Below are 18687 nucleotides of genomic sequence, written 5' to 3' on the forward strand. Positions count from 1 at the left end.
AGGATTGTCATCTTCTGTCAGGGCTGTGTCGCTAAACGTGCCTGCACCTGCCGTGTCAGGTTTCCATACCACGCAAGCATCCAGATGAGTATTCTTGGCTTCTTTTCCGTACGTCAAGAGATTTTCCAAGTAGGCACGATATGGGTAAGTATCCATGCTGCTGCTGACCAGTTTGTTATTCAAGTACAAGTCCACTTCGCTGAACAAGGAATGCATGAAATTGTTGACGGGCGCTACCCTATCATTGGCTCCAGGATTGGTGTTGTCAGTTTTGATCACTTTGACTTTCAAATACAGGTAACTGCTATTCAGATCGATGTAATCTTCGGGTTGTCCTTTGATTTCGAACTCGATGGGAGCGGAATCCGTCAAAGAGGAGACGGGATGAAATTCCACCCACTGGGATTCTTGCATCGTCATCATGGTGGGGGGCATGGCAAACATATCCAGTTCCGTCTTGGAACAAGCACATGACTCTCGGTGCATCATTTTTTTCTGTGTCTCAATAATCGAAAACGTCTAAGTCTCGAACGGTTCTTCTTTTCTTGGCTTTTCTAGCTTGAAGTCTGGTGAAAGGGTGTTTTCTTCGTCGTCTCTTTCTGCCTTGTCCTTGCTGAATGCCTGACTCGGTAGCGTGCAGGGCATTTATAGGTGTGTCTCGTCGACCTAAAATGTCTTTACCCGTTTGCAGCAGGACATTTTTGCCTGCCCTCATGAAGGCTTCTTTAGGGTTTTGTTTGTCGATGATGACATTTTGGAGAAATTCTTTGCCTTGCGTCAGTGCCGCATCTTTCAAGGCGTGCAATCCGCGTGTCACCATCGGTTTCAACACCGGGGCCACCGAACGAAAGGCCGATTTTAACATGTCTCCTAAACCGTGTCCTCGCTGTCGTGCAACCCCTTGGTACACTGGATACATGACTTACTTATGAATCGTGAGAGAACCGTTTTCGAAAATGGAGTTTCACCGTGACTTTTCCTTTGATGAATGGAATATTTTGTCCCAGATCTCCTTTTATAGTAATGTTGACCGTGTCCAAATACGACTTGTTGACTGGCAAATAGTGAGGATGGACAAATTCGCGGTGGACGTGGTAAGTGTTTCCACCTTCCTCGTCAGCGTTCGCGGCAGAATCCACTTTGAAAGGAATGACACGCAGTAACGGTACGGAGGTGTGTCCCACCACGTTATACTCCACCACATCGGAGTACACGAACATCAAATTCAGTCCTTGGTTCAGTTCTACTGGGGTACGAAATAACTTGCTAAAAGACTCGTTGTCGTAAACGATGGGTAATTCGTTGTTCTTGAGTATGCTTATTCTCAGGTTCATGTCTCCGCCCAACATGTCAAACAATTCAGGACAAAATAAAATGGACATGATTTTACTCCGTTCAAATTTCATCAAGAAGCGACGAGCTACTTTGTGGTACTCCATGGTGACACTTTTGTTGACATGCTCCAAAGCTTTCCCAAACACGCCATTAAACCTGGAGGCTATGGTGCTGACCAAATGTTGACCACTAAAATAATAGCCTGGGGAAATGAAAAAGTGGTAGGTCCACTTTTGAGTTTTCTCATTATAGGTTTTATTGTCATATATGACTTTCTTATTCAACTCCTGTTGCAATGACTCGTCATGAACTTCCACATGAAAAAAATTTTGATTGGGAAGGACATTGAGGACTTGGGTTGGGTGAATGATTTCCACTAAAGCCACTTCCCAATGGGCTTCGTGATCTAAGGGGATGGCTTGAGGTAATTTGGCCGTGTAACAGCACAACGTGTTGTGGGGAAACACCTCCATGGAACTGTCACTGGGTAAGGTTAAGTAAAATTGATTTTGGTGACTCATAATTCCAGAGTTCTGTGGCTGTCCGAGGGAATATTAGTGGATGTCAGAGGTGTGTCTCCGCCCAAAATGGGGTTCTGGTTGTTATTGGAGTGGTGACTGACACTGGCACTGGACACAACGTTCCCGTTCGAGGAGAATTTCAGGGAAGGATTGGGAAGCAGGTAACCGATGCAACTGCTCAATAAAATGGTCCACAATTGTTTGTCTCCTTGTTGCAAACTCAAATTGGCAATGGCTGCCCCGATGACACAGTACACCACGAAGATTTGGCAGAAAAAGACGATTTGCGTTTTAGGCACACGTTCTCCACACCACACCCACAAGGGTTGTTTTTGTAAATCTTGCACAGAAGAACTAGGGGAAGAAGGAGTGGTCGACGTAGCTGCGTCTGCTGTGTGAAAGGGCATGATGGTCACTTCTTCTTTTTATAGTCGATGACTTGCGAAGCGTCGATCCAAGAATCAAAACTGGGTGGATATCCTTTCCAACGTACTTTGACTTCTTTGACACGTCGTTTGCCCACTTTACGGGTTCTGCGTTCGAGAATGCTTTCGATGTCGTACACGTCGTCTTCTTTTTTGGTGACACGTTGTAACTCGGGCAAATAAAACGTTCCTTTGAGTACTTCTCCGTTCATGTCTTCCAATTTATAGACGGCAGGATGACGGCCATGCACTCGTCCAGTGACGCGAAACAATTCGGTCGTCCAGTTAGGTAAGTAACCTTTGTCGAAAGTGCGTTTGGTTTTGCCAATGCGCACCCAATCTCCTACGGCCAACTCTCCACTTTTCTTGGGGACAGCCCTCGTCGGGGACGTACCGAACAGGCGCTCAAACACCAGCACTTCGTTGTCGGGAGTCACGTCTTGCGGGGCACGTCCGATGCTTCGATGGTAAGATTGGTTGTACGCTTGCACCAGGTGCGGTAAGATGTCGATGTACTTCAGAGTGTGGTGATGCGTAAAATATTTCCACATGCGTTCTTTCAAAGTGCGTTGAAAACGTTCCACGATGCTGGCTTTGGTTTCGGGATTCTCGGTGGTAAAAAAATGAATGTCACGTTTCTTTAATTCTTTTTGGAAAGCTTGGTTCAGAAATTCGGTGCCTTTGTCCGTTTGCCATCGAAGAGGGCGACGACCGCTTTGTTTCAACACCCGTTGCAGGGCTCGCACTAACTCGCTGCTCGATTTGGAAGTCAAGGGCACGACCCAGGCAAATTTGGAAAAGACGTCGATGACACAAAACAAATATTTGTAGCCGCGATTGTAGCTGGCCAAATGAGAGACATCGGCTAAATCGGCTTGCCATTGATGATCGATGCCTTCCACTCGGGTGCGACTTCTGGCAAACTTGCGTCGAATGGGTTTGTGTAAAGTGTAGGTAGCTTGTTCTTGTAACCATCGTTGCACTTGAGGTAAACGGAGACTTTTCAGTCGAGTTTTGGCAGCACGATACAATTTTTGAACTCCTGCGTAACCTGCAGGATGGGAGGGATCGTAGTAAATGCTGGCTAAGACTTTTTCCATTTTTTGTGTTGGTTGATGTGTTAATAAGGCACCCACTCTTGGAAGAGGCTACTCTTTTTCTCTTGGGGTATTTTCTTGGATTGCAAGGCTTTGCGTGTGCGACCAGCAATAGGTGTCGAAGAGGAGGAGGATGTCTGTGCAGGGGATATCTGTTCTTGTTTCACTTCTGTCTTCACTTTCTTTTTCTCTTGTGATGAAGAAGGGGTGGCCATCATCTTTTTAATCCATCCAATTCTGGAGGTAGGTGGTGTTGTTAACTTGCGTACTTTTTCTGGTGGAGTTAGAAACCCTTCCTCTTCTTCTTCTCCTTTTTCTGTCTTGACCACTGGTACTGGTACTGGTACTGGTGATGGTGCTGGACTTTTCATCAAGGTCTTAAAATCTTTCAGAGTGGGTAGAGCTGTTTCGTCTAAAGCTTTCTGGTGAAAGAGTTGCAATCGTTGCAAGAGTTGACCGTACTTTTGCGATTTTTCTGTTTCGGACAAATCTTGGCGATCCATCAAGGACTGCAATTCGTGTTGTAACTGGGACATTTCGCTCAAATTGGGATTGGGAGGTAAATGCGGGGTGCGTTGTTCTTGCCACCGATGGTATTCCATCCATCGTTTGTAAGGCACTAAAGCTAGTTTTCGTCCTTCCATGGGGTTGTCAGGGATGAATTCTGAGATCTTGGGACTTCCGAAGGCCTTTTTATCTTGCTCCCATCAGTCCTCCCAACATGGTTCCCAAGACTCCTTTTAGTATGGGGCCTAACAAGAGAGGTAAAATGCCTCCACGTTGGACCAACATCTTCTTTTTTTGACGAATGGGAATTTTCTTTCGAACCATTTTCCGAAGAACGTGACGATGTTTGCCTAAGCATTGTTTCTGGTGTTTGGACAAAGGGATCGTGCCTTTCAAAACGTTCAAACAACATTCGCACACGGTATCGATGACCTCTTTGGAGGCCGTTTGAATGAGTTTTTTTCGTAGGGGTGGAGAAGCTTTGGACAGAACAGATAACAGGTCCCCATGTTTGGCTAAACGTGGTGGCAGTCCTTTCCTTTTCTTTCCTTGGGGTTTTCTGGAGGGTGACATTTTTGCTTGTGGGTTCCGGGACATTCACCGAACAGACACTAACGTCGATGACTTAACGCACACCCTTTTATCTTTTTTTGGGACTATCGCTTTGTCATAAAGGTGACAATGTTTTTCCCAAAATCGCCGAGGAATCCTCCCCTTTGTTGACGCCTCTTTTTCTTGGAACGACTGTGTCTTTTCTTAGGGTAATGTCGATGCTTGGCTAAGCGCTTTGTCGGATGACGCATCTGCCTTTGTCTCTTTCTTTTGTGGCTTCTTGGAGGTGACATCTTTTTTACAAGTTCACTGATACCCCGACTTGGTCACAGGCTCTTTTTATACTGGAACGCGTCGCCACTGATTGTCTTTACGTTTTATCAGTTTGAGGACAGGCATGACACGTCGTGCAGGGGTACGCAACGGACTAAATCGAGCCAGTTCTTGCTTGGACAAATCCAGTAAACTTTGTAACATGCCCGATCTTTCTTGGACTTTGATTTTGGGAGAAGGTACTTTGTGAGCAGCAGCCACTACCGCTAAATTGGAAGGTCCTGCCACTGGGGAAGTTCTTTTGGGGGTCATCAACGGAGAAGTTCTTGGTGTAATCAACGTCTCCAAGTACTCTTCAGTTCCTGGTGACATCAACGGAGAAGTGGACAAACGTGAGGCTGCCGGAGACGCAGTCACCGCTGTGGCAGGTCGTGGTTTGCGAGTGTAAGGTTGCGTCCTGGCCGAAGTGCCTCTCTTGCGACTAGTTTTCTTCTGTGGACTTTTCTTTTTCTGGGGACTTTTTCTCTGTTTCTTTTTCTGGGGGCTTCTTTTCTTTTTCCGGGGTGGTGGTGTCTGGTAAGAGGAGGGTCCTGCCACTGGAGAAGTTATTCTTCTTGGGGACCTGGTCTTTTTCTTTTTCTTCTTGGGGCTTCCTTGGACTTTCGTCTTGGGGATAACTTTGGGGGCATTAGGATCCCATCTTAAGAGTGAGCGAATGATGACCCCTCCTAGAGTACCGCTCCCTCCAGGTTTCAAAATGATTTGTTTTTTGGTTTGAGTGTCGATGCGGGGATCGGCCAGTTGGACCAAAGCGACTTTGTTTCGATCGAAAAAGCGTTGGGTTTGATGAGGAATCTGAATGATTCCTTGGAGTAATTGACGTGCCGTCACCGTGAACCATCGTAAGACTTCTTTGAGACTAGCTTCTAAGACACGGGCTCGTGTTTGTGGATCTTTTTCTCGGCTGATGCCATACAAGGCACGAATCAATTTGACGGGAAGATGCGACTGAAGGGACGTCATGTTCACACTGTGTGAGACAGACGAAAAAGGGTCTGAGGTTTTTATAGATTTTTTTCATGGGGAGTGAAATGAAGTCGAGGACGGAGACGTGTACAGGACAGGCCCTCCGTCTTGGCACCAGTGGTGAAACAAGTGGGTACGAAATCGCAAATCCTCAGGGGTCGTAGGTTTCAAATCGACGAGTAAATAGGCGTGTGGAGTTTGAGTGGCATCGTCGTACGCCTGAGTCAGCCAAGGCGTTCCTAACTGTTTGGCTAAGACTTGCACTTGCGATTTATCTCGAGGGCTTTTAAACAAGACCACGTAATGCGCATTGAGACTGATGGTGCGATGGGCTTTACTTTGTTGAAACAAATTTTGGGTGATGTAAACGACACTGGCATTACGGTGATGCCCTTTGCGCGTGAACCACAATTTAATTTCTTCTTCGTCTTCTCCTAACATGTCGTCGAAAATGACCAAATGGGTTAGACGGGAGTCAGAGACGATGCCATCGTCTTCTTTAGGAATGCCTTCCACAAACACGATGGAATCGCCTTGACTTTCTCGCAAGAGGTTGTACGCCGATTGCCACTCTTTGTAACACCACACGATCCGTTGAGGGGGCCGATCGATCAAATGATGTTTATGTTCGATCAAACGTTTGACGAATTCGGTTTTGCCTGAACCGCTAGGTCCAGCAATGAGCATGTTAAAGGGATGGCGAAGATACAAAGCCTCCCAACTGGCACGATCTAAGTGTTCGTCGATGACTTTGACAGTAGAGGAAGAGGGAGCAGAGACAGCAGAGGTAGCCATGGTATGAGAAATGTCACTTGTGACACGAAAAAACAAACAAGACAAGAGTTTATATACTTTTTCAGAACACGTTTATTGAATGTTTCAAATATGAACACGAAAGACAAAAATACATACAACCCAAATAGTGATGTACAGGAATATAAAACACAGCAAAGCGATCAAAGTGGAATATAAACAAGTGTCTGTACAACATGTTTTGGTTAACCAAGATGTCCTAGGGACAGTGTGTAATGTTCTTACAGTCTCTACATGAGGTATTGTCACACAAGTGTCCTCCCGGAATGACCTTTCAGGCATGTCCATGACAGTCCTGTCCTGAAGCGAGTGGTTGTTCTCGGTGACGGGTTCTTCTGGCACCGTCACTAACACGGGTTGAAAAGTAACTTTTTTCCTTGAACAACTCTTGTGCATACTGGGCCACTTCTTGGGTCCAAGCCTCAAAACCCCCCTTTTTCCAATCACGAACATCTGTCCAATGAGGGTGTAAGTCACAAGCTACACACACATCGTCATACACGTCTTGGGTCGCTAAAAGTTGACGAATCTTTTTTTCCTGTTGAGGTCGAGAAGTATCCAGATGAAACCGCAAGGCTTTGAGCAAAAGGAGTTTTTCGTGACCATTTAAGGCCATGGAGGTGGTAAGTACTGATCGTAAAGAGTCCACAAAGAATCGGCTGGTAAACGAAATCCCAGAAAACAAGTCACTAAGACACACACCACTTGTCGTCCCAAATTGAATGGATACAATTCTTGTAATAATTGATGGTAATGATCCACGGTTTGAATATGGTCATTGAGTTCCTTCCACGGAATCTGTTGAATGATATGTGACATAATCCGTGGCATGGCAACTTGATTTTATAGTGTCTTTGTTTCGGAAGCAATAAAGGTAATTTCTAACCAAACACGTTCGTTCTCCAGTAGGGAATTTAAATGTTACATACTGTAACTGAAACGTCAGAGTTTGTCTAGATGTTTCGTCTTTTTCTAAGCAGATTCCATGTAACAAATGTTGGTAATCCTTTAACTCGTCTTCCTCAATACGTTGCAGTAAGTGAATCTCCAAGTAACCAAAATTACGAACGTCTAGCCCATCATCATTCATATACTGAAAGTATTCAACAAGGTCTGACCAGTGAAAAAATTTCTGACGAATCAGTCCTCTTATACCCTTCAGGTACCAGTGGTTAAAGATCTGGTGACGTAACGGATGCAATTGTTCTTTACGTTTCACTTGTATTTTCACCAGCTCTCGGTAAATCCTTTCTCTCAACTCCACAGGCAAAGCACGAATGTTCTCTTGTAAAGTATCCATGAATAGGTCATTGAGTTCCTTCCACGGAATCTGCTGGATGACATGTGACATAAACCGTGGCATGGCAGCCTCTTTTTATATTCTCTTTTTTTCGGATGCAATAGACGTACTTTCTAGCCAGAGATCTTCGTTCTCCAGTAGGGAATCTAAATCTTGCATACTGTAACCGAAACGTCAGAGTTCGTTTAGGTGTTTCCTCTTCCTCTAAGTAGATTCCACGTAAAATATGTTGGTAATCCTTTAACTTGTCTTCCTCAATGCATTGCACTAGGTGAATCTCGAAGTAACCATAATCATGAACATGTCGATCATTAGCGACCTCAAAGTTTTGAACAATGTCTGACCATTGAAAGAATTTCTGACGAATCAGTTCTCTTATACCATTCAAGTACCAGTGGTTAAAGATCTGGTGACGTATCGGATGCAATTGTTCTTTACGTTTCACTTGTATTTTGACCAGCTCTCGGTAAATCCTTTCTCTCAACTCCACAGGCAAAGCACGAATGTTCTCTTGTAAAGTATCCATGAATAGGTCATACTAAATCCTCTTTGGTCTGACACAAGAAATGTACTCTTTGCACAAACATGGTTTCACTTCAGTGTCGAATTTAAATCGTTGAGTCACTAATCTACACATTACAATTCGTTCAGAAGTTTCCTCTTTCACCAAGTTGACATTGTGTTCAAGATGTTGGTAATTCGTTAACTCTTCCTCTGGAATTCGATGCAGTACGTTTACAATGTAGTAGATAGAATCGTCAATACCAAACCATTCCTTTTTATAACCAGGAGGTCGTTGATCAATGTCTGTCCAATGGAACACTTTCAACTCAATCAGTCCTTGTATAGCCTTCAGGTACCAGTGGTTCAAACACCGGTGACGTAACGGATGCAATTGTTCTTTACGTTTCACTTGTATTTTGACCAGCTCTCGGTAAATGCGTTCTCTCAACTCCACAGGCAAAGCACGAATGTTCTCTTGTAAAGTATCCATGAACAGATTATTATGGTAAGAAGTTACTTCAATGTCTCGGTCCCACTAAGGGTAAGTAATGACAATTCGGTGACCATCGAGCATGTTCTACGTAGGCCGAATCTTGCGGTTCCCAGTGGTGAAGTGTCACATCGCAACTGAAGCACCTGACTTTATCTCCTTCGCCCAAGTAGAAAAATCCGGCTCTGGCTAATTCTTCGGGGGTCGGTCCTCCCAGATACTTTGGCCATTTTCCTTTGAACGATTGAAGACGATTTTCAAAGTCGCAGTATTCCGACAAACGCACAGGAAACGAATATTCGTCTTTCACAGGTTCGTTTCGATAAGGGTTGGGTGACAGGAACAGGAGTTTGCTCAGGGCTGGATGACATCCGTAGGGGGGTAGACGTGAAGGTGAACATTCCCCTTTAAACCCGGTAAAATGTCTAAGAGGACGAGCGGCATCGCTTTCGCATCCCTCAGGTTTGACACGCACAGCATCACTTTCCATGACAGGGGCAGTGAGAACAAAGTTCCCATGATGCTTTACGGCATCGCTCAGGTCACAACGTGCAGCATCGGTCCCATCGCAAGGCTCACAATCGCACTCGTCTGCAAACTCCGTTACGCAATTACAATGGTAACCACATGGACAATCGCAGTTTCCTTCCGGACATTTTCCGTCGCAATGCATGGGTCTTATCCATCCAGTATTAGTCACACTAGAGGAAGATACAACTTTTTTACAATCCCCAAACTGGAACGATGTCTTTTTCAAAGTATTCATCTTGTTCGCTCGGTCTTGGTAGTCACAATGAACTATCGATCTTGCCTAGGGTTCCTTTTTTATATACAGATCAATACCGACGTGACCGTACGGTAAGGTGAAATGATTGGGAAGTCGAACTCGCTTCTGGTACACGATTTGATAGACTTTTTCCAAGGGCCGACTGACGATGTGGTGAGTGGGTAAACGTACAATCTTGTTCGGTTGGTGAGTGGTCACTTTAAAGTTTCCATCCTCTCCCGATTGCAAGGCTTCTTTCAATACCCCAAAGTTGACCACTCGACTGGTACGATAATTCAGAGTCAGTCCTTTCACTTTGCACGTCGTGTGCACTTCTCCTTGTTTGTCCCGGTATTCGTAGCCGTAATTTTTGGGACCGCCACTGACAAAACTTAGAATCTTGTCGTCGGGATGCTCGTCTGTCCAGGCTCCTAAACGGTCTCCTTCGATGCTAGGGTGATGTTGAATCGGGTGATGGATGTAGATGCAACTGTCCGTGTCAAAGTACAGGACGCGTTCTTCTAACAGTTCTAAAGCTTCGTACAATTTTAAGCGAGCATGGGCTGTCACGTAAGCCGCAATGATGACATTTCCAAAAGGGTCGTCTTGTACAAAGTCCAGATCTTCTTCGTAATTGACCAAGATCAAATTCTCTCGAACGACGTCCACGTGTTTCATGTATTTGGTTTTGTCGTGAATCATCTGGAAGTAGCGGGAAGGTTCTGTCAAATATTCCGTCTTGGGTAAACACGGTCGTTGTGCCATTTTACCCCACAAGCAATTTAACATCACTTTGGCAAACGATCGCCTGCCTTCGTTTTTCTCGATGTGGTCTAAAGTGATGCCTTCTTGTTCGTAATATTTCTCTTTGAATTTTATTTGGTCTTCGGGAGTGTGACACCAGGAAGGATAGCCGCTAGCTTCTTGCTTCAGTTTCAAAAAGGCATCCACGTAGTCTGCGAAAATGCCTTTCTGCGTGGGGTCACCCTTGCGATACTGTTGTGTCTTGGGAAAGTGGCAAATTTCGTACACTTCTAACAGTTGGTATCCCATGTCCAGAGCTTTGAACAATTCCACGCTGACCCAGGTTCCCGTCAAGGCCCGTTCTTCCTGGCTGTGCTGACAAGGCTGGTCTTGGTTGCACGTTTCGGCACAAGTACGGCACAAGGGAAACATCAGTTTGCCTTGACAATGGTGAGGTAAGACGGGATGGTATAGGTTCGTGGGAGGCAAAACTTTGCACTTGATCAAGCCTTCGTATTGTCGAATGTTTTTCAGGTCGATGTGTTCCGTCAGCAATTGCGGGTGCCCTACGGGAAAGCGACAATATTTGCACACGTAGGGATACAGCGAACACACGTCCAAGTATTTGATTTCTTCTCCTTTCTCTTCGTCGGCTTGGTACAGCAAACAGGTGGCATTGGTCCTTCCTCCGTACAAACTATCCCTCGGATTCAGCGGGTCCACGAACTGGTAACTTTCCACGGCACGTTTAAACTCGGGATCGGTTTTCATACGGTGATCGTACTCGTGTTCCCACATTTCCACCACTTGGTATCCTTGCTGTTCTAACTTTAGGCGTCGCTGACAAGTGTCCTGGTACAAGTCTTCCATGGTTCGTTGCAAAAACTGATTTTTAGTGCCACGGTCAGGGTAACAGACGGGACATCCGTGAAATAAGCAACCGTTAAACTCGTACACGATCTTGGGGTTTTCTAAGTCCCAGCCATCGACCGAATACGTTCCGATGGTCTTTTCACCCCCTCCGTTGCGGGCATGCTGAATCCACTTGTCTTCCTTGTCGCACAAGTAATGTAACCAGCGTAGGGCTTTGACCGAGTATTGACGTTTGACAAAGTGGGTCGTTTGAGGACTGATGACAGCCACGGTGTTTTCAGGCATGAATCGTTGTCGATACACTAAGGAACACGCTTTGGCAATGGTGCAAGCTTCTTTCAAAGGATCGACCCCTCCGTGTTCCATGAACAGTTCTCGAAATTTTCCACAGCAACGCCGTAAAATGTCCACGTCGGAACGACAATACTTTAGCATTTCTTCCTGAAAGTCGAAAGGGTCCGAGGCGTGAGCCTGGTACCAAGCGTAGAAAGCTTCTCGTTGTTCGGTACGCATGTTGTCGGGGTCGTAATAGTGAGCCTCAGGTAAATGGGGTAGAACGGCATGTTGATTGGCTTCCGTATTGAAAAAGTGTGGAAAGTACCCTTTAGCCATTTCTGTCATTCCAAACGTTTTAGGCATTCGACTCAAAGGCATGGCCAAATAGCTCATCGAATCTTTAAACTGTACTTGTCCCACTTGCATGAAAATGATTTTGGCCCCGTTCAAAGTCACTTTAGGACGTTCGGTGCCTTGTTCCGTATAGTACCTCAAAAGAAACTGTCCATCGTATCCGGAAAAATTGTGAGCCATCACCGTGGCATGACGATGACAATCTCCGTAACGTTCGATGTCCTCTTGGCTCCACGTCTTGTCGACGGGGTCTAAGACCCATTGGGCAAAATCGGCTAACGTGTTTGGTCCCCGAAAGATTTTTTCACGCCCTCCAGGAATCTTGCTGCAGTGAGGACAATGACTGAAGATAGGTTCTTGAATGCACTTCTCGCACGCTCGATGAGCCACGCAGAAATTAGGGATGTGAATGCCAGTCTCTTGCATGCATTCGAAATCGAAAAAGATGAAATTGCCTTTCTTCTTGTGACCGTCCTCTTTCTCTGGTGGGGGTTGGTATTTTTGCACGTAACATTGGTGTTCCAAGTCCACGATGTGGTGACAAATGTGACATTTTTTCTTTCCTGAACATACGTGTGCCTTGGTATTATTGGTACGTATGACTTGTTCACACGTAGGGCACAATCTCAGCAGTTGACAAGCACATTTATGCTGTGAACCTTGCGTCTTCAAATGTTGTTGGTAACATTTAGGGCTGACAAACGTGCGCAGACAAGTGGAACAAGGCACTGGTTCTTCGCTCAGACAGGGTGGAGAGGCCAAACATCCTGAGCATTTCCATCCACAATGTTTGTGTTGCTCTCGATTATTACAACCATGGTCACATTTCTCACAATAATAAACATATCTCAGGAATCCAGTGATACTGGTAATGGTATCGAAATGGTCATCGTGATGATAAAGGTGAATGTATTTTCCGTCCTTAAAGTCTTGGCCTCGAAACAACAGAGGTCCGCGCACTTCTTGAGGGTGCACTTTCAAGGTGTATCGTGGAGCTAGGGCATCTTGCAATTTTTGCATCTCTGGAATGCCACAGGGTGTGTCTTTGGGCAATCCGGCTTGTTGTAACAGGAGTTCTGCTTCATTTCGTTGTTTGGCTCGGTCGGAACGTTGAATAGTGTCCCAGGTTCTTTTCCATTCTACCGTGTCGTTCTTGTTGGCATAGGTTCGTCCCACCACGATGGCACGGGCTAAACACATCTGGTCATGAGGGTTGTTAATTCGGACGAGACTCGTTTTGGTGTTGCGAAGGTCGTCCACCAATAACATCTTTTTGCGTCCTGTCCCTTGAGGAGGAGAGACGTGGGTCATGTCCAGTGTGGCTTTACCATCGGTGATGTCAAACTGATCATTAGATTGTTGTATGTGTTGAATCTTGTCCATGACTTTGGAAGCAGTCAATTCTGCAGGGGTGCTAAACTCGATCCAAACAGGGGATTTCAAACCGTCGTGTTGTATGGAAAGTCTCAAGCGATCGTCTTCTTTGGGTTGACATTGCTGCTTGAGTGAAGTGAGCAAAGAATCCCACACCTCGGTGATGAACACTTCTGCTTTCTCTAACGGCACTTCAGCCTTGAAATCTTTAAACTTCACCGTGTATTTGTAAGCCGTGGTTCTAAATTTTCTAGAGGAGCGCTTTTCCGTCTCTCGAATGGAATAGAACTTTTCAGGGTTGACTAAGGGTGGTGAACTTGGTTTAGAGGGTTCGGATTCTGGTTCACTCATGTCCTCTTCAAAATCACTGGCATGAATTTGTGCCAAGATTTCAGCCCTGGTACGAGGCGATAGATCACGTTTCTGCCTCTTACTTTCTTCTTCTTTCTTCTCGAATGAATGGGATCGTTTCATCTTGAAAGCAAAAAGTCAAATGACTCAAGTTCAAACACCATAAACTACTTTATAGTCATAGCAAACCAGCGTATATAAAAGGGTGTGTGTCTTGTCCTTTCACTATTCATTTCACTCTCAAACCAAGCACAACGATGGAAGAGACTGACCAGATGGAACGTTTCGTCAGAGCTTTGCGAGGGGTCATTAGAAAATTCTCTTCAGACCAGCCTACGGACTACTCTCCTTCCTTTAGAGATAAAAGTCAAGATACTTGCTATATCTGTCAAAAGAAAGGGCATTGGTCTTCAGAGTGTCCAGACCGTCAAAAAAGAAAAAAAACAGGGGATAACAGAGACAAAAGTCAAGATACCTGTTATTATTGTAAAGAAAAAGGACATTGGTCTCCAGATTGCCCAAAAAAGAAACAAGAGGAGTCAGAAGAAAAGAGGAATTCTTCAGAAGAAGAGAGGGATTGTTCAGAGGAAGAGAGGGATTCTTCTGACGAAGAAAGAAGACAGGTGAAGAAAAAGAAACAGGAGAAAAAAAGAAGAAGGGAAGAAAGCGAGGAGGAAGAAGAGGAAAAGAGTGTGACGGTGAAGAAATTCAAAAAACCGAGAGACTAAACAAGGAGAAAAGAAGAAATCAATGAACTTTTCATTAAAGTGTTGTGTTGTGAATTGTGAATTGGATTGTAAAAAATGGAGAAAAGAATAAATGAATGATATAAGGTAAGTGTCTTTGAGTTGTGATTTTAAAATAAGAAGCTACACTCACACACTCATACACAGACACGTATCATAAGGGTAAAATGGGTGAGTTTTTTGAGTTAGTGGCAAATTGAAATTGTATTTCTTTTCGAGAAATGTGGGTGGCCCTGAAAAGGGCCTTTTTCTTCATGGTGAAGGGGTGAGTTTAAGCAATCAACTTTAACTGCCTTATGCCTTTGCCACGGCCAAGGCCTACTTCTGGACTGCGTAATGTTGATGATGATGATAATGATTGGGTTGAAATCACTAAGGGTGGTACGGTAGGCTTAGTCACAGGGTTGACGTGTTTAGCTCGGGAAGGTCGTATTCTCTTCGGTCGTGATAAAGAAGTCTGATACATTTGTTTCAGACTTCTTAACTCCGCTAAAATGTCCAACAGTACCGTAACCGTTTGATTTTCACCCTCTTGTTTCTTTGCTGCTACTTCTTCTTGCTGTTGCTGCTGTTGTTTTTTTCTTACCTCTTCTTCTTGTTGCTGTTGCTGTAGGAGAAAAGCCTGTTCCGCTTCCTTTTGTCGTTGTATAAATTTCTCCAATTCTTCTTTCTGTCTCTGTCTAAAATTTTCCACTTGCGGTAATGAAGAAGGTAACGAAGGTTCCGGAACAAATTCTTGCGAGGAGAGAAAATCCACAAAATCCCAATTCACCTCTTCTGAAAGTAAGTCGGAGTTCCCTTGGGCAGTCTCCCCTGCTGGTGCACCCCAATGGATCGTTTTCTGAGTTTCCGTCATGTTGAATCACTGTCGCATAGATTGACTGCACACAAGCGCTAGCGAATCTAAATAGACTACGTGACGTCACAGACTGCTCTCTTCGGATTGGATGCGAGCTGACTGAATTCTGTAACGCGTGTTCGGATTGGTAAATGAACTCAATCCGTTTCAATCCTTCCTCCGCCTATAAATAAGCGCCGTTCAATGCATTGATTCACCTGTTCTCGTCGCTTCAAGATGTGGACTACAGTTGAGTCATCCACCCTTGTGTCTTCCATGATGTTTCGGACAGACTTGCTCATGTATGTCCGATCGAAGTGGACCGTTGTCCACAGGACCAACACCAGCCTGTGGATACGTAGGATCTACGTCGAAAGACAAGGATGCCTGAAAAGAGTGCTGATGTACGGACCAACAGTAAGACGCAGCCTAAGGACAAGAAGAAGACCAATGCGGTGCCATTTATGTTAATGAATACATTAACATAAAACCCAAAGGCCCTTTTCAGGGCCAGCCATATTTCTCGAAAAGAGATAGTCTTTGAATTGCCTACCCCTTTTTTTTTAAAAAATTTTTAAAAAAAATCCCATGTTAAATTCCCCTTGTCCGTAGAGTGACCCACGATTTATTGCCATGTTAAATTCCCCTTGTCCGTAGAGTGACCCACGATTTATTCCCATGTTAAATTCCCCTTGTCCGTAGAGTGACCCACGATTTATTCCCATGTTAAATTCCCCTTGTCCGTAGAGTGACCCACGATTTTTCGCCATGTTAAATTTCCATTGTCCGTAGAGTGACCCAGGGGTCCCTGTAATGCTAATTCCCATTGTCCGTAGGGTGACCCCCTTCACTACTACTGTTTATTCAAATTTTCTTTCATTTTGTTCTAACCTAGGACCAATAACAAACAATAATGTGCGCCAAACGCCTCTTAAACACAATCAATAAAACATATTGATACCTTGGCGTCCGTCCAGCAATCATAAACCTTTGTCTTGTTTTCTGGGAATTGCACAAATGAACCCAGTGACCGCTCAGGTTCACCATCTCGTCTGAAGGCCCTTAATTGGATTCCCCTGTAGCTCCTTCTGTCATTAGAATACACCGACACTGTAAAATAATGGACAAATATCAACAGAAAACACAATGTAGAAAAATATGTGCGACTTAATTATAAAGGGGAACATGTTTAGCTTAAGTTCCGTCTAAACATGTCTGTCATCAAGGGAAGTCACTTTTCGGTGGCAGCTGATTGGCTGGTTTGCCTTAGTACCTACTAAGATAGTGATTATGAGGTGAAGCTTTATAAGATAAGATAAGAATTCTTTATTTCAGACTACAAAGTCCATACCTGATTGATCACTTGTTAGTATAAATACCTGTAGAGGATGGTCAATTCGTCTAAAACTCGTTGCTCTTGCGATTATTCACTAGAACGTTTCAGTAGAAGGTTCTTCAGTGTTTACCTCCCCTGGCAACTCTCTGTTACTAATTATATATATGCTTGATTCGAGAAAGGCAGAATACAAAGATGTTCAAGTGGGCAATGATATCGCTTACACCGGCTTACATAACTCAGCTGCTGACTGTTTAACAGACATACTTATGAAGTATTGTAATTATCATTGAAAGATAAAATGACAAATACAAATTTCATATATATACATTCGTTTGCTTAAATTTCTAATGATAGATCAACGTTACAAACTTCTTATAGGCACTTATTTGCCTTAGTTCAGTGTTTCTTGTTATGTTTTTATTTTATACTTTGTTCTTCAGATTTAAATTAAAATTATTCGCTTTAACCCTAAATTATTTTTGATTTTTAGAAATTGTTCTATTGAAATGCATGTATCTAAAATGTACTTTGTAATTATCTGGTGTGCAGCTTTTGGAGAACTCTTTGTATCCCAAAACACTCTAATTCTCAATAGTTAACATAATGGAAAAGGAAAAAGTCCTTGCTTTCTTTTAGACAGAGAAGAAAGGTACATGAAAGAGAAAATAAATTGATTGCATAGCATACGAATTGAGAACTATTTCTAACTAACATAAATTTCATTTTTATTTTCTGATCTTGCTCGTAATTAAACTCAGTTGATATGCTAATGATATAAGCCTATTTCCTTAGTTTGATAGAAATAGCAGCCGAAGTGTTGACAAATTCAGACAATCAGGTGTAAAGTTACTTCATGAATATGCATGGCTTTCGCTCATATTTGTATGACCTTGGTGAATTAAGTCTGTTTACCAGTCTAACTCAAAGTCTGATTCTTACTACTGAACGTCAACGACAGATGAGCTGAGTTCAGAAATGGATAGAGCAAAACGGGTTGAAAAAAAAATCCTAATACAGAACCATTGTCAATTACATCGAATTCATGATGACCCAAAGTCGTTGATAAGACCAGCGTTTCTGGGTTTATTTTAGACTGTAAACTATTTTTTTAACACGCATGAGATACCCTAGGAACAAATTTAAGATGCTTCGTGGCCAATACAGATTTTTGAACACATTGCAAGATCTTGCTCCGGTTCTACAGATCATTAGTAAACTACAAATTTGACTATAGTTCGACTGTACGGATCAACTGAAGAATCTTAACCTACAGATGCTTGATCTTAGACATTAGACTTTGTCTGGGTGCAGCTAGAGCTTCCGCTTCAGCCTTAATGTGGAGGCAAACAAACCGTCGTTATATCTCAGCATATTACCAAACTGTCTTCTGATCTCTCTAATCCAAACTGTCTTCTAATCCACCAAACCCAGACTGTCTTCTAATCCATCTAATCCAACCCGTCTTCTAATCAATCTGATCCAAACTGTCTTCTAATCCACCTGATTCAGACTGTCCTCTAATCCATCTAATCCAACCCGCCTTCTAAGCAATCTAAAATACAAACCGTCTTCTAATCCATCTAATCCAACCCGTCTTCTAATCAATCTGATCCAAACTGTCTTCTAATCCACCTAATCCAGACTGTCCTCTAATCCATATAATCCAACCCGTCTTCTAATCAGTCTAATACAAACCGTCTTCCAATCTATCTAATCCAAACCGGTTTCTAATCCATCTGATCCAAACTGTCTTCTAATCAAACTAATCCAAACTGTCTTATAACCCGTATGATCCAAACTGTCTTCTAATTCATCAATATCCAAACTCTTTTAATTCATCTGATCCAAACTGTCTTCTAATCAATGTCTTCTAATCCATCTAAGTCAAACTCTCTTCTAATCCATCTAATCCAAACTCTCTTCTACTCCATCTTATCCAAACCGTCTTCTAATCCATCTGATCCAAACTCTCTTCTAATTCATCCAGTAATCTAAACTGTCTTCTAATCCAAACCTTCTTATAGTCAATTTAATCCATACAATATTCTAATCAATCGAATACAAGCTGTCTTCTAATCCACCTAATCTCGCAGGTGATGCAGTATTTAGGCGAAAATACCAAACTTTGTACGCACAGAACCCAAACTTCATTGCAACCTTTGGCATTCGAATTCGTCCTCACC

General features: G+C 43.6%; 2 protein-coding genes across 2 annotated transcripts in view; one reads left to right on the forward strand and one right to left on the reverse strand.

Moving 5' to 3' along the window:
• LOC149795721 (exportin-7-like) overlaps nucleotides 1–18687 on the forward strand; it is a 176148-nt gene that overhangs the window by 141997 nt on the left and 15464 nt on the right. The window lies entirely within an intron of this gene.
• The window catches only part of LOC149795723 (ferric reductase 1-like), a 43109-nt gene that overhangs the window by 20831 nt on the left and 3591 nt on the right, over nucleotides 1–18687 (reverse strand). Inside the window, exon 3 of the mRNA XM_089965622.1 lies at nucleotides 16127–16275. Coding sequence (XP_089821748.1) covers nucleotides 16127–16275 — 149 coding nt within the window. The remainder of the gene's footprint in view (nucleotides 1–16126; nucleotides 16276–18687) is intronic.

The sequence above is a fragment of the Sinohyriopsis cumingii genome, chromosome 7 (genome assembly GCF_028554795.1).
Source record: "Sinohyriopsis cumingii isolate HCF-2022 chromosome 7, ASM2855479v2, whole genome shotgun sequence".
NCBI lineage: Eukaryota > Metazoa > Mollusca > Bivalvia > Unionida > Unionidae > Sinohyriopsis > Sinohyriopsis cumingii.